Source organism: Pogonomyrmex barbatus, unplaced genomic scaffold (assembly GCF_055798465.1).
Source record: "Pogonomyrmex barbatus isolate J1 unplaced genomic scaffold, ASM5579846v1 scaffold11, whole genome shotgun sequence".
NCBI classification, from domain to species: domain Eukaryota; kingdom Metazoa; phylum Arthropoda; class Insecta; order Hymenoptera; family Formicidae; genus Pogonomyrmex; species Pogonomyrmex barbatus.
Window position 1 is genome coordinate 8,190,962 of NW_028297107.1, and position 14,555 is coordinate 8,205,516.

General features: G+C 37.2%; 1 protein-coding gene across 1 annotated transcript; it reads left to right on the forward strand.

The window, feature by feature from the left end:
* Positions 1-10,347: 10,347 nt before the first annotated feature.
* LOC148937798 (uncharacterized) lies at positions 10,348-12,590 on the forward strand. Its single transcript, XM_089071159.1, has one exon. The coding sequence runs from the start codon at positions 10,620-10,622 to the stop codon at positions 12,567-12,569; it is 1,950 nt and encodes a 649-aa protein (XP_088927285.1). The 5' UTR covers positions 10,348-10,619; the 3' UTR covers positions 12,570-12,590.
* The last annotated feature ends 1,965 nt before the right edge of the window (positions 12,591-14,555 follow it).

Sequence of the window (14,555 nt, forward strand, 5' to 3'; positions counted from 1 at the left end):
ATTACGTCGGCATCTAATTTTATATTAAATATTTCTTTCATATTTGTGTAAACAGAGAAACACATTAATATTTTTCCAATCTTTCTCGATAAGAAACCAATTTTTTTTTATGTCTATCCTTTTAGACATGTTTTTAACATTTGAATTTTAATTAACAGTTTTTAAAAAGATGTAATACAAAAGATATTTTTTTCTAATTAATACGTGATTGATGATAAAAAGATATATTAAATGTGTGATTGATGATAAATAGATATATCAAAATTTTTATTACTAATTATTTTTTATTAAAAAAGTAATCAATTTGAAAAAATAATTAATTAAAATTAATTAAAATTTATTAAATAATTTCGATATAAAAATAAAATTTTTTTTAACATAAAAAATGTAGAGCAAGAAAATGATAAGTTATCCGTTAGAACAAAAAATATTTCAATAGACTGTTTTAAAGCATTATGTTTGCATACACATAATACTTGCCATTAATAATATTTGTCGCATTTTTGTTTATACATCGATCCGGTTATTGCCATAAAAAAAGAGAACATTACAACAGCACTGTAAAACAAATTATTATTTTGGCATATTTTAAATTTTTAAAAGATTAAGATAAAAATTATATGTAAGGTATTTTTATAATATATATTAATGCATTTATATCATGCTATAAAATAATCTTGCACAAATAATTGCTATATTTGTGTTTTTCCGAACCAGATAAAAATTGACGTATTTGTCGATAGCCATTTATAATCATCTTTAAGGTCTTTAACTTGGATCAATTCAAAATCCATGGAATAGAGGTCACTGATTAGGAAAATTCTGTCATAAAATAATTTTTTCATAATAACACTTAAATCATTTGTAGTGCACGATGCTAGTAAACATAGTCCGAGTGTAATTATATTCTGAAGGGAGAAAAATTTCTGTATATGTATAAATATTAAAGGAGAAAAATAACGTTTAGTATAAAAATTTAGTATAAATAACATTAGATAATTTTAAAAATTTATCTCACAAAATTTAACCCCATCAGTCCCTGTTATTAACTAGAGAAAGATCTAGTCCAATCTTCTATCATCCAGTAAGTACTTCTTACTGGATGACATAAAAAAAATTGTTTTCTAAAATTTGTAAGATTTCAATCTATTATAAACATCCAGCTTGCTATTTATGTGATTATGAGATATTTTCCCTCCAAAACTACTAAAAGTAAGAAATTAAAGACAAAAGAATTTCTTTTGCAGTTTTTATAATTTTTTTAAAGCTTTTTAATGATATTGTGAACAATCCTCCCAAAAAAGGACAAAGAAATGATACAACTCTATTTCCTTAAAATAGAGTTATATGATTTTGAATTTTATTTGAAAATTTTTGTTGATTTTGCGAAGTTAATGTAAAATAAATTTTTAAATCATCACTTAATAAATAATTTCTTTTTTTAAATAAATATATTTAACATTTCCCTGTAAAGTCTCACATTACAAGACATGTTTCAAGACTCGGATGAATAAAAATCCAAGTATGAGTATAAATATTAACGACTTTGTGCAATGTTAATTATGTACAATATTTTAATCTTCTCTTGATTAAATTTAGTTTAATTTAAAAAATGTAATAAGTATAATGATTTTAAGAACTTAATTTATAATTGAATATAATTTTATAATTGAATATATTTTATCTCTATTCTCTGATATTTTATATAATTTTCTTAAATTTTTCTTTAATTTTCTTAAATTTACCTCTTCAAACATATTCACATGGTACTGAAAAATACTGTTATGACTAAAATAAGCAACAAAATAATTCACTTGAATGATGGAAATTCCTCTTGCGAATCATGATACGATATATTATTTAATATTTTTGTTACGTCCGGGGGACTTTACAAATTCTTCTCTTTCGGGAAGGAAAAATTTAACGGCTGCTAATCCATAAACGGGCACTTCGAACGATCAAACAAAAATAACCCGATCAAACAAAAAAAAACTCTAAATAAACAATCATTCTCCCGAGATATGTTTCATTATCAAAAAAATCCTTGGTAAACAGCCTTGTCGGCGCCGACAAGTTTACGACTTACCAATAAAAAAATTTTTAATATTAACAAAAGCAAATTCTTAACGGATAAGAAACGCGTTGGATCGTTCGGGGATGACACTCCCCACATTGGTGGGGAAACACAAAAAGCACCAATCAAGAAAAACTGATTAGTGGCTGTTGGCTGGCACACCAATGAGCGATTAAGAGTGTGAACTAGCGGGAGAATTTTTATTAATAAATTCTATCTATCTAAAAACTAATTCTATCATTCGCCGGGAAATTTGGAAATGGAAAAACGACCACAAATCATAGGACACCGCTCCCCTCCTTCCCCTATATTCATAATTTTCCTAAACTATCATTTGACAAGCCAACACGGAAATCCATCACGCCCTCAGATATTCCCACCCCTCCGGAACCCTTTAAAAACCGCGACTCAGAGCGGATCGCTCTCTTCTTCCTGATACACTCGAGGTCGACACCTTCCGTAACAGTTAGAATCTGTGCGCGACTTTATTCTCGAACAATTCAGTGATCCAGCCTGGGCAATTGTATTTCCCGACCATCGCTACCGGCCGCTACAACAAAAGTAAGTCCAAGCTTATCATTTTTTTTCGCGGTAACTGGCAGTTTGGTTCGCGACCTCTTATTTACTTATTTCTCTCAATTTATTTACCTTCAAACCACCCCAACATTCCAAATTGGCAAGCCGCCGATTAACTCGGTGAAGCTGCCTTCCCTAACTTCACAATCATTTCCACAACCTTCTAACCAGGCAAGCCGCCGATTAACTCGGTGAAGCTGCCTCCTCCGATTCCACAACATTCCAACCGGGCAAGCCGCCGATTGATTCGGTGAAGCTGCCTTATTTCGATTCCTCAACTTCTCTCTTATCTGACCTTCATTTGTATAGTGAACCAAACAAATGCCATTCGGAACGGACCAACGAAACGGGCATTGCGACACCGTCGCGAGAAGGCAAATAAAAGGATTCGTCGCGAATGCCACGCCGAAGAACTCGCGGAGCGCTTAGTAGAAGTAGAGCCGGAACTAGCCAATATATCGCTCCTCCAATACGCCTCCGCCCTCCGTTCCGCAGCCGAATTCGAGAGGCAGTGTACTCCGGAAAATTTCGACGTGGAGAAGTTTTTTCACCTCGTCCGTCAATTCCCCCGCTCTCCCGCCCATCCACCTCCCGGCATCTTCTTCATCCCAAGAAAATTTAAACCCGACAAACAATTCTGGGACCAAATCTCCAGGCATGCCATAACCGATACTGTCCCTATGTACATTTCCCGTGATCCTCTCCCCTACCTCGTCCCGATTAAGGCATTCCGCAGCGCGCACCCCAATCCTCCTCCACACCTGCAACCCGATCCTATAGACCCGTTCGCTATCACCAATTTCTTACCCCAACTTGAGCAATTGGGTATATAAGAGATTTTCCTTCCCCGCGGTCGTTTTTTTTTTATATTTGTATGTACAAGACCTCTTTTTGTTATCAATACTTTAACCTTTTTATGTATACGAACAGAAGATTGTAGTTCACTTTTATTATTTCTTATTAAAATTAATTGATCAAAATTCGGTAGTAAACAGTTATTTTTTTTTCTCTCCTAACCTTGACCCCGCGCCGTTCCCGGCTCCCTGAAGATCGCACTAGGTCCATCCCTGGTCAAAGAGATTCGGTTCTCTGACCTAAAACGGACCACCGAATAGCGCGGGCGCAGGTAAGGGTAATAACGTCGCCGACGCTGACCCGATCCCTGCCCCCCTTAACGCGCGTTCGACTCGCGGATCGGCATCACGACGTCGTTCCGCGAGAAAAGGAGAGGTTCCGTGCGTCCACCCGAGTTCTCCTCCTCCTGACGAGAACACGGACGTAACAGAGCTTGAAAAATTGGGGGCTCGTCCGGGATTTAAAAAGTGCGATCTTTAGCGGGAATGAATACGAGGTCAAGTTCGAATAAGTCCGAAGTAGATGAACTTTATAAACTCGGTTTAGAGTGTGGCGGTAAACCCAAGCCAGGCGCGTCGAAAACAGTGCACACATCCACTCCATCTAAATTCCTCACTTCCAAACACGTCACTTTTTCTCTGGAGGACACTTCGATAGCGGAGGAGCGATTCGAAACTGTTTGCGAAACGTTTGAATCTAATATTTCCACACGCGAAACGTCATTAACTAGTAATAACTCCGATAATTTCGACGAAAAGGCAAAAAACCTAGAATCTTTAAAAATGGCACAAAATAATCCTTTCGCTACGCTAAAATACGCCGTCGACGCCATTCCATACTTCGATGGACAAAATATTCTATTGAATTATTTTATCGAGGGTTGCAAGGAGGCGAAATCTATGCTTCCCGATGAGGCTGAGCCTCAATTTGCTAAAATCATTAGAACACGTATAATCGGAGAGGCACGTCGAACTATTCAGGATCAAGACTTTAACAATGTCGCTCAAATCACTAAATATTTAAAACAAATTTACGGTCCTTCGAAAAATGACTATCAACTACAAGGGGAATTGGGATGTGTCTATCAAGGGAACGACGAAGATGTAATAACATACGCGAATAGAGTAAAAATTTTGGGGAAGCAAATACTCGAAGCATATCGAAGTTCGGGACCTTCTCTTCCCGAACAGAATATTAAAGATTCGTTAGAAAGAGACATGTGTAAATGCTTTATCAAGGGGTTAAAACCAGAGATCGAACAGAGAATATTAAGAAATTCACAGATGGATGTTAAAGCAGCCGTAGCCGACGCGATACGCATAGAAAGAGAATTACGCGCGATGTCAGATTTACGGCGTGGTAATATCGCAAAAATGAACTTACAACGCGAAACTTGCCAAATTTGTTATAAAGACGGACATTTAGCCAGCAACTGTAGAAAATTCATTCAAAATTCACAGCAGAATTACGAAATACTAATATGTCAGATTTGCAAAAAACGTGGTCACGATGCTAGTAAATGTCGAATGCGCGACCCGCAATTACGGCGAACTGTTAACGTGATACGAGAAAATACGATTGTCTGTCAATTGTGCTCTAAAACCGGTCATAACGCGAAGTCATGCCGTAGTACTAATCAAAACAAGCCTCTCTTGATTTGCCAGTGGTGCGATAGACAGGGACACTCAGCTAATAACTGCTGGAAAAAGCAAAACGAACTGCGCATGACAGAAAATAAAGCCAGAATTATTTGCCAGAATTGTAACATCGCAGGGCACACTGCTAGAGATTGCAGATCTAAAATGGATCGAACTACAAGCGATAATAACACATCATTTTGCCGATATTGCAAAGCGCAAGGGCATCTCCTCGAAAACTGTGAATTGCGCATCGCAAATAATAATCGAAGAATGGCAAAAGATTCGGTAAACTCCAACGGCCCCTCGAAGCCGGGCGTGCAACAGGGGACCGAACGGATTCCACGCCCGTCGACATCTTCGGCGCCTCAATAAAAAACGCTCCGAACGCTCGCTCAGTAGCGGTAAACCTCGATAAACACAGTCGCGTGCCGACCGTTCAGGTAGAAATACAAAAAACAGTCCCTCTCATAACTCTTATGTTAGACACCGGTTCCGGACCTAATATAATTAAAAAAAATTTTATACCTGAGGGAGTACGCATTAATTATTGTAACATTCTAAAATTAAACGGAATAAACGATTATCCGGTCTTTACTCTTGGCGAAACTACTAAGCCTTTTCGACACCTCAGTAAATTTCCACATAGTACCCGACGACTTTCCGATACCGCAAGCTGGTATATTAGGCAACGATTTCTTTAAACAAACATCATCGAAAATTGATTATGCACAAGGATGTATAGATGTATCCGGTATCCAAGTACCTTTTCTGTCACCAGAAACTATAGTAGTATCACCCAGATCAGAATCGTTATTTTATGTAAGAGTTGGCAACCCTAATGTCAAAATTGGATATGTACCAAAATTGAAGATTACTTACGGAATCTATCTAGGGGACACGATCGTGGAAAATGTCTCGGGGAAAGCATACTTAAATATCATAAACACGCGGGACGAAGAAGTAGAAGTCAGGGTGCCGACCATAAATCTTAGACCTCTGAATGAGATGGTCGACCTGTGTGAAACCAGAATAAAGACATTAGATTATCACGAAGAATTAATAACTTCACACCCGAATTCCTTTCCAAGAGAGACCAAACATATTGACCATAAAAAAGAATTGTTAAACGAAAATGAAATAAGTAGAGAGGAAGACGAGATTATGAATATTGAAATTGTTAACGAAAATAAAAATGAAAATAAAAATGAGAATGAAAGAGAGAATGCAAAGACAACAGAGGACGGAAATATAAATAATAAAGAAATTAAAATTTCCATAAATAGAGATAAAATTAATAAAAATTTAAAGATCAAAAATAAAAATGAAATTAAAATGAGAGGAAACAAAAGGAGAAATCATAATTTCGATACTCAGCAAGAGGGAAGTTACCAAACCTCCTCTGAGATATCCTCCCATCCCAAAATCCTCGGAGAGGGAAGTTACCAAACCTCGTCCGAAAATTTAAAAAATTTTGAGTTCCTTGGAGGTGAAAATTGTCGAATCACTTCAAAAGTTAATTCTGGAATTGCCGATGAAAGTTTCCGCACTTCTCGAGCATTTTCCAGCTCCATCGGTTACGAGGAGGGAAGTTACCAAACCTCACTACGTAATCCGACACGATTCTGTCTAAACGAAAACGACAATACTAATGCCTCAGTCTCGCTAAAGGGTGATAAATTCCCAAGAGTTGGGATGTTCTCAGAAAAAACGAATAAAAAAAATGAACCCTCTCATATTACCGCCAAATAGCTTATGGAAAGAATACAAATAAATAAGTCGAATGAAATAAACCTCGGCAAATTAGGAATGAAAAATAGAAAACCGTCCTCGAGAATTTTTAAATTAAGACAAAATCAATCTCAAGTGATAGTAGATGAATGTATACGTAAGCGCAAATCAAAACATAAAGAGAAAGTTATACAAGGGATACAAAGTAATAACAAGGAAAACGAAGCTATCAAATGCTTAATACTATCGGAAGAAAACCAAAAGGATAGACTCACAAAAATTATAGAATTATTACGACTAGAGCACTTGAATAATTATGAAAAAGAGAATGTGATAAATCTTATAATTAATAGTCAAGACAGGTTTCATATACCTGAGGAAAAACTGACAGCGACTAATGTTTTACGACATAAAATATCTACAACAGATGATCAGCCGATTAACACCCGTCAGTATAGATTTCCGCAAGTTCACAAAGAGGAAATAAACAAACAAGTAGAAGAGCTGCTAGAGGGGGGCATAGTAAAACCTTCACAGTCGCCTTACAATACGCCCATATGGATTGTATCCATATGGATTGTACCCAAGAAAGAAGATTCCCAAGGAAATAAACGATGGAGAATGGTATTAGATTTCCGGGCATTAAATGACAAAACTATCGGAGATGCGTATCCACTACCAAATATAGTCGATATCTTAGATCAATTGGGAGGAGCTCGATATTTTTCGGTATGCGATCTAGCCTCAGGATTTCATCAAATAAAAATGAATCCAGCAGATAGCCATAAAACCGCTTTCACAACACCTTTTGGGCATTATGAATTTGATAGAATGCCATTTGGATTAAAAAATGCTCCTGCTACCTTCCAACGATTAATGGATTTAGTTTTATCAGGATTACAAGGAAAGGAATTATTTGTTTATATGGACGATATAGTTATCTACGCGTCATCATTAGAAGAGCATGAGAGAAAATATAATCTTTTAATAGATAAACTACGCGAAGCAAATTTAAAATTACAGCCCGACAAATGTGAATTTTTAAAATCCGAAGTAACTTATTTGGGACACGTCATAGGCAAAAGCGGAGTTAAACCCGACCCAAAAAAATTAGAGGCCGTACGACGATTTCCTAGACCTAAGACACCCAGAAACATTAAACAATTTCTAGGACTAGCGGGATATTACAGACGATTTATCTCTAATTTTTCTAAATTAGCAAAACCCTTAACAAATTTATTAAAAAATGACGTACGTTTCGAGTGGACACAAGAACAAGAAGAATCATTCGAAAAATTAAAACAAAGATTATGTGAAGAACCCGTGTTGCAATATCCTGATTTTTCAAAGCCTTTTATCCTAACCACCGACGCTTCCGGAGTAGCAGTAGGAGGAATATTGTCGCAAGGTGAAATAAATAAGGACCGACCAGTCGCGTATGCGTCACGAACTCTAACTGATAATGAATTAAAATATGATACATACGAAAAGGAAGCGCTGGCTATATTATACTGTGTTAAGCATTTCCGCCCATATTTATACGGCCGAAAATTTACTTTAGTCACAGATCATAAACCTTTATTGTGGTTTAAAAACGCTCAAGATACCAACATGAGAATATTACGATGGAGATTAAAATTAGCCGAATACGATTACGATGTCGTATACAAAGCAGGAAAAACTAACGTAAATGCTGATGCGTTATCCAGGAATCCGGTGAATTTCGAAGAAGTGAACTGCAAGGCAATTATTGATCGCAAAACTTTGTTGAATCCCAACGAAGCAAAGGATGCAGAAATAATTTCTAAAATGTTAGAAGAATCCGACGAGGAGGAAGAAATAGAAGAGGACGAAAACTTCGAGTTGTATCTTTCAGATGACGAGCAAACAGAGAATTTACTACCTGACGACCATCTGTTTAAAGATAATACGGATTCCATACCCTTTACACAAGAAGAACTGGATGAATTACCAGTGCAGCAGACAGAGAAAGCATTAATACACGATCCACCGAGAGCCAGAAGAATGCTCACTCGCAGCCAAACGATAAATGAACGAAATAAACACTTAAATTCAATGCAACCCAAAGAAATTGCGGATCAAGCCAACAAAAGCGACAAGGAAAAAGAGAGTGACGACGAAGGGGGAAGCGAAATAACTAACGAAGAGAACGAAGAGCTTAACAGTATAGATAAACTTAAACCAACTATAATTGGCCATAAGCTAATAAAAAACAATGTTATCGATTCCCGCGAATTATTATTTTTGCGGAAAGATAACATAGCATATTTTGTCGATGTCAATGGAAACCCATTGGATTCTGGAGCACGAAAATTACTCGAGCGCAACGAATTGCCTACCTTCAATAAACTCGCTCTGTGTAGACCGCAGATTGTAAAACGCAAAAACTACTTCCATGTGGCCTTACCCATTGAAGAAGGGTCGAGAGAAGGGCCAACAATGATTTTAAATTATATAACGCAAACTCTGATGGAATTACGAAAAATAACAGAGGAATTAAAATTAGAAACTATTAGCATTGCTAAAACGGATTTCATTTGCAATATTCCTTGGAGCAATATTAAGACACAATTACAAATGACCTTTCTCGACTCATTAACTAAACTAATTATTTGTAACGGATTAGTAAGATACCCTCCGAAGGATCTTCGCCCTTCTATAATAGGCGAAACACATTGCTCACCTACAGGTGGACATAGAGGCGTTACTAAAACGTATAACAGACTTAAGCATAATTACTATTGGGAAAATATAAAATCTGACGTCCAACGGTATATTCAGCAATGCTTACAATGTCAACTGAAAAAGTTAGTACGCGTTAAAACGAAACAGCCCATGGTAATTACCGATACTCCGGGAACAGCCTTCGACAAAGTAGCAATGGATATTGTCGGGCCTCTACAAAAAACTGAGAGAGGAAATGAATACATTTTGACACTGCAAGATCAACTGACTAAATTCAGCATGGGAATTCCCCTACCAAATCAAACCTCTGAAACAATAGCCGAGGCTTTTGTTAATAAATTCATTTGTATATTCGGAGCACCCAAAGCAATACTAACCGATCAGGGAAGAAACTTTGTCAGCGACTTAATGAGAAAGATTGCAAAACTTTTTAGAATTCGTAAGTTTCGTACAACCGCCTTCCATCCTCAATCCAATGGATCTCTAGAGCGATCGCATCACGCACTAGGAGAGTATCTTAAACAATATGCAAACGAACAAGAACAATGGGACCGATGGGTTAGCCTCGCAATGTTTAATTATAACACCTGTGTACACGAAGCTACAAAACATACTCCATACGAATTAATATTTGGAAAAATTGCAAGGATACCTTCGGAAAAATTTCTAGCACCAGAAGATAAATTAACCAGTTACGATGACTATTTAGTAACCTTAGTCACTCTACTCCATAACCTTCGAGGGAACGCGCATGAAAATATCATCGAGGCGAAACATAAATCAAAGAAATATTATGACAAAAAAATCAACCCTCAAACCTTTAAATCTGGGGATTACGTTTTTCTATTAAAGGGACCTAAACCGGGTAAATTTGGAGATCAGTATACCGGACCACACGAAGTATTAGAAATATTAAATAAAAATAACGTAAAAATTAGAATAAAGAAAAATAGTCGAATTGTCCACCCTAATCGTTTACGAATTTCGCATATTAAATTACCTCCAGATAAATAACAAGAAAAAAACATAACCTTTTCCAGATGGATCTCCATAATTGCTGGGCAGTAATAATAACAATTTTAACAATCCGGTTTCATAAAACGCATGGGATAATAGGCTATGATTGCGGCTCGCCCTCAACAAATCTAACAACCTTATCTCTACTAAATATCGAGGAATGCGACATTCCGCCACAGAACGTAAATTCAACTAATGTCTATATACAACTTCTACAAATAAACGAATTCGAGTCAGTAAAGGTTATTCAATGCAAAGTCGAAATAGACAGATTAATAAAAAAATGCGGAATGTTTTCCCATTCCATGGATGTGTTGAATGGCAAATATTCATATATAGAAGAAACATCACGTGAAGTGTGCCAACGAATGCATTCTTATGGAACTTATCAGTTACATAACGGATATATCACTGGATTAAAACCGAATCATACCACTGCCCGACCAGTAACATTGGCAGGACACGTAGACGCCGATGGATCGTGCAAGGGGAGCACGTATTCGGATCCGTACGGCACGTGGACTGACGTCGTGGTACTCGCCAGCGTAAAAATCTCACTACAAGAATATATAGCCGACGTACGGATAAATAGTAATCGAGTGCTACTCAGATCCGGCATGGCCTGTGAACTCACTACCACCCATTGCACAGATATAGAGGGAGGTGAGACCTATTGGGATCCAGTGCCCGCCGACACTTGTAAATTCAACAATTATGGAGTATTGTACAGTGGGATTGCAGACAAAATAATAGATAACGTAAATGAACAACAACTAATAGTCTATTCATTAACTGCACAAGATATAACTTTCGCCTTGACTAGCAAAGGAAAATACGCAACATGCGGCTATACACTCACTCGAACCGAACATCCTAAATTAATCATCTTCGAAACCTCGCGTGGCGTAACGATTTTCAAACAACGAACGCGTGTCTCTAACCTCGACATATTCACCTACATGAATTCCAAATTCGTATACGTCGAAAAGCACATCCGTACGCAGATAAATCAATTATATAGAAATATCCTTTTGCAACAGTGTGAACTAGAGCAGGGAATGTTAAAAAACGCTTTAGCTATAGCCACTCAAACACCCGATATCTTTGCTTATTACTTAATGAAAGGACCTGGATATATGGCCCTGTTAGCCGGAGAAGTAATACACATCGTAAAATGCGTACCCGTGGAAGTAAAAATCACAAGAACTGACAACTGTTATAATCAGCTACCAGTCATTCGGGGAAACGAAACCTATTATTTAACGCCGCAGACCCATGTACTATTGCGACAGGGGACTCAAATAAACTGCAACTCTTTCGCACCTACCATGTATCACCTAGGAGATTCGTGGTATAAACTTATGCCTAAACCTGTGGAATCATTGCCGCCCACAATTATGAAACCTATGACCAAACCTACGTGGAAATATGTTAGCCCTGGATCGCTCGCTACAAGCGGAATATACACCGAAAATGATCTCAATGATCTACGCGATCACATATTGTTCCCTGCTGAGCGACCGGCGGTGCTCAACACGGTAGCCAGGCGGATGATGGGACAACCAATCTCCCTGAACGGGGGATCATTTTCAAATTTATTAGACGAAGCATCCATAACAAAAATCGCTGCATCCGCATGGAAAGAATTTTGGAATAAATTCTTAATTTTCGGCAATATCAGCGCCGGGGTAATTGGAATATACCTCACCGGGAGAATCATAAAACTAATGATAGACACGATCGTACATGGTTACGCTTTGCATACCGTATATGGATGGTCCATACATTTACTGGGCGCCATCTGGGACTCTATTACTCATCTTTTATTACTATTAGGCACAAAAAGGGTTCAAAAACCCGAACAGGCCAGCGCACCAGAGTCTGACCTGTATAGTAAGACCCCGGAAAACCAAGTATACCCTTTATTACCACCAGAGGAAAAATCAGGATTTTCGTTCGAACTAAAAACATAATATCAACAAAACAATCTCTTTCTTTCCTTCTCCTATCTACTATTCCCTCTTTGCAACCACCTAACAATTATTAAACTTTTTAGAAGTGAAGAACATAAAAATAAAAGGGAGAAGAGAAAAATGGAAGCTATCGATACCAGCCGTTTGACTCGCGGGCGTCTTGAGTGTAAGATTCTACGAGTAGAATCTCCGCTCTTGTTTTGGGTGCGGCTAAAAAATGGAGAACCAGCTCTGCAAGATCTATCGGAAGAACTTAATTTCCGAATGAACCGCAAATCAAAAGAACTCACTTGCTGGCCCAACGATATAGAGGAAGACAAGCCTGTTGCCATAAAAGACGGCGACGTATGGCAAAGGGGATTGATTACGGGAGTCAACCCGGCCCAGAGGACCGCCCGGATCGATCTCAGAGACATAGGATGCCAGGTGTGGAGACCATTCCATCAAATCTTCCGCCTGGAAGAACGTTTCCAGGAGTTAAGATGGCAGGCTCTTACCTGTGGACTAGCCTACACAGGACCGGCTAAACCAACTAGATTTTGGCCCAACAAAACTAGAGCTCTGTGCCGAATCCTAGCCGAGGGACGCAGTGGATATATTAATATCGTGCGTCCATTGGAAAATGGGGCCGCAATGATCAAATTGGTCTTGCCGCACGAGGACGACTGGGGGGTCACGAACCTTCGTGACACATTGGTATCTCTAGGGGAGGCACGAGTCGAGAAAGAGGCCCGAATCGTGGATACCTTCCCAGCAATCTAAAAAAAAAAAAAAAAAAAAACTTTTTTTTTTTTTAGTTTATATACTCAATTAAACAATCTTTGTTTTATTACTCAATTATACAACCTTCGTTAATTATACAACTTTTGTTTAAATATTCAATTATACAACCTTTGTTTATTACTCAATTATACAACCTTTGTTTTATTATACTATCCTTATTTCTGTTAGCTATCCCTTTTTTCTATCTCGTATACTTATTTAGTCAATAAAGTAATGTTTAAGTTAAACAACCGTAAACATTATAATTTAATAATGATTTAATTATAATTACTTAAGCTCCTTGTATACATGTATCATCCACTTCCTTTATTATTAAACTTACTATATTACATTTTTTCCTTTTGTGGCGTAGAGAGAGAGGAAATGTAAGACGATTAATTCTTTATTCATATCGGTGTTGCTTGAGTGCCTACTGGAGAGCGAGAGCGCTTATTATTTTTACTTTTCTCTCCTCTCCTGCAATTACCAATCCTGAACTGCAGCATAATAATATTAACAAGTCCGTGGCAGGATAATAATCCTACATATATATAATTGCCCAGTCGAATAAATTGTCATGCGAACGTCACCTTATTTAATATAACAAACATACCATATAATCAGACGACACACAATGACTGAGGCAGGTACAGAGCGTTAACACGCCTAATGGCCACGGCTTGACCATTTGCATTAAGATCCCGAAAAAAAAAGGGAAAACCGGGGAAGGAGGATAGAAAAATCATCTTGGAATGCAGAATATGGAAAAATAATTCCAAGCCAAGCGGGACGCGACTGGTGGTACTCACGTAATATATATATATATATATAAAAAAAAAAAAAAAAAAAAAAAAAGAGGGGAAAAACAGATCGTTCGTTATATAAAATCATTTCCTTACTCTTGAACGCTATATAAGGAATAGAGTTAAGCCAAATTTACATAAACCCTTTCGAAAACTTTATAATTCTTCCGAATTTGTTTTTTTTACATAATAATAATAATAATAATGATGATAATAATGATAACACTAGTAATAGTATTCTTCTCATCTAAGCCAAGCATCCCAGCATGCAAGGTCTTGCGTATTCTTCACTCTCCACAGCAAGAAGAAATAAACCACTTCGAAAAAAAAAATACGCATTAACAAATGTCAGACATGAAACATTTAAGATATTTTTCCGAAAAAAAAAAACCCAGAGGAAAGGAGAGAGTGAATGATGCGC

Bases quoted from the DNA above. Each gene is read 5' to 3' on its own strand.
- LOC148937798 (XM_089071159.1), top strand. From the start codon at position 10,620: ATGGATCTCCATAATTGCTGGGCAGTAATAATAACAATTTTAACAATC.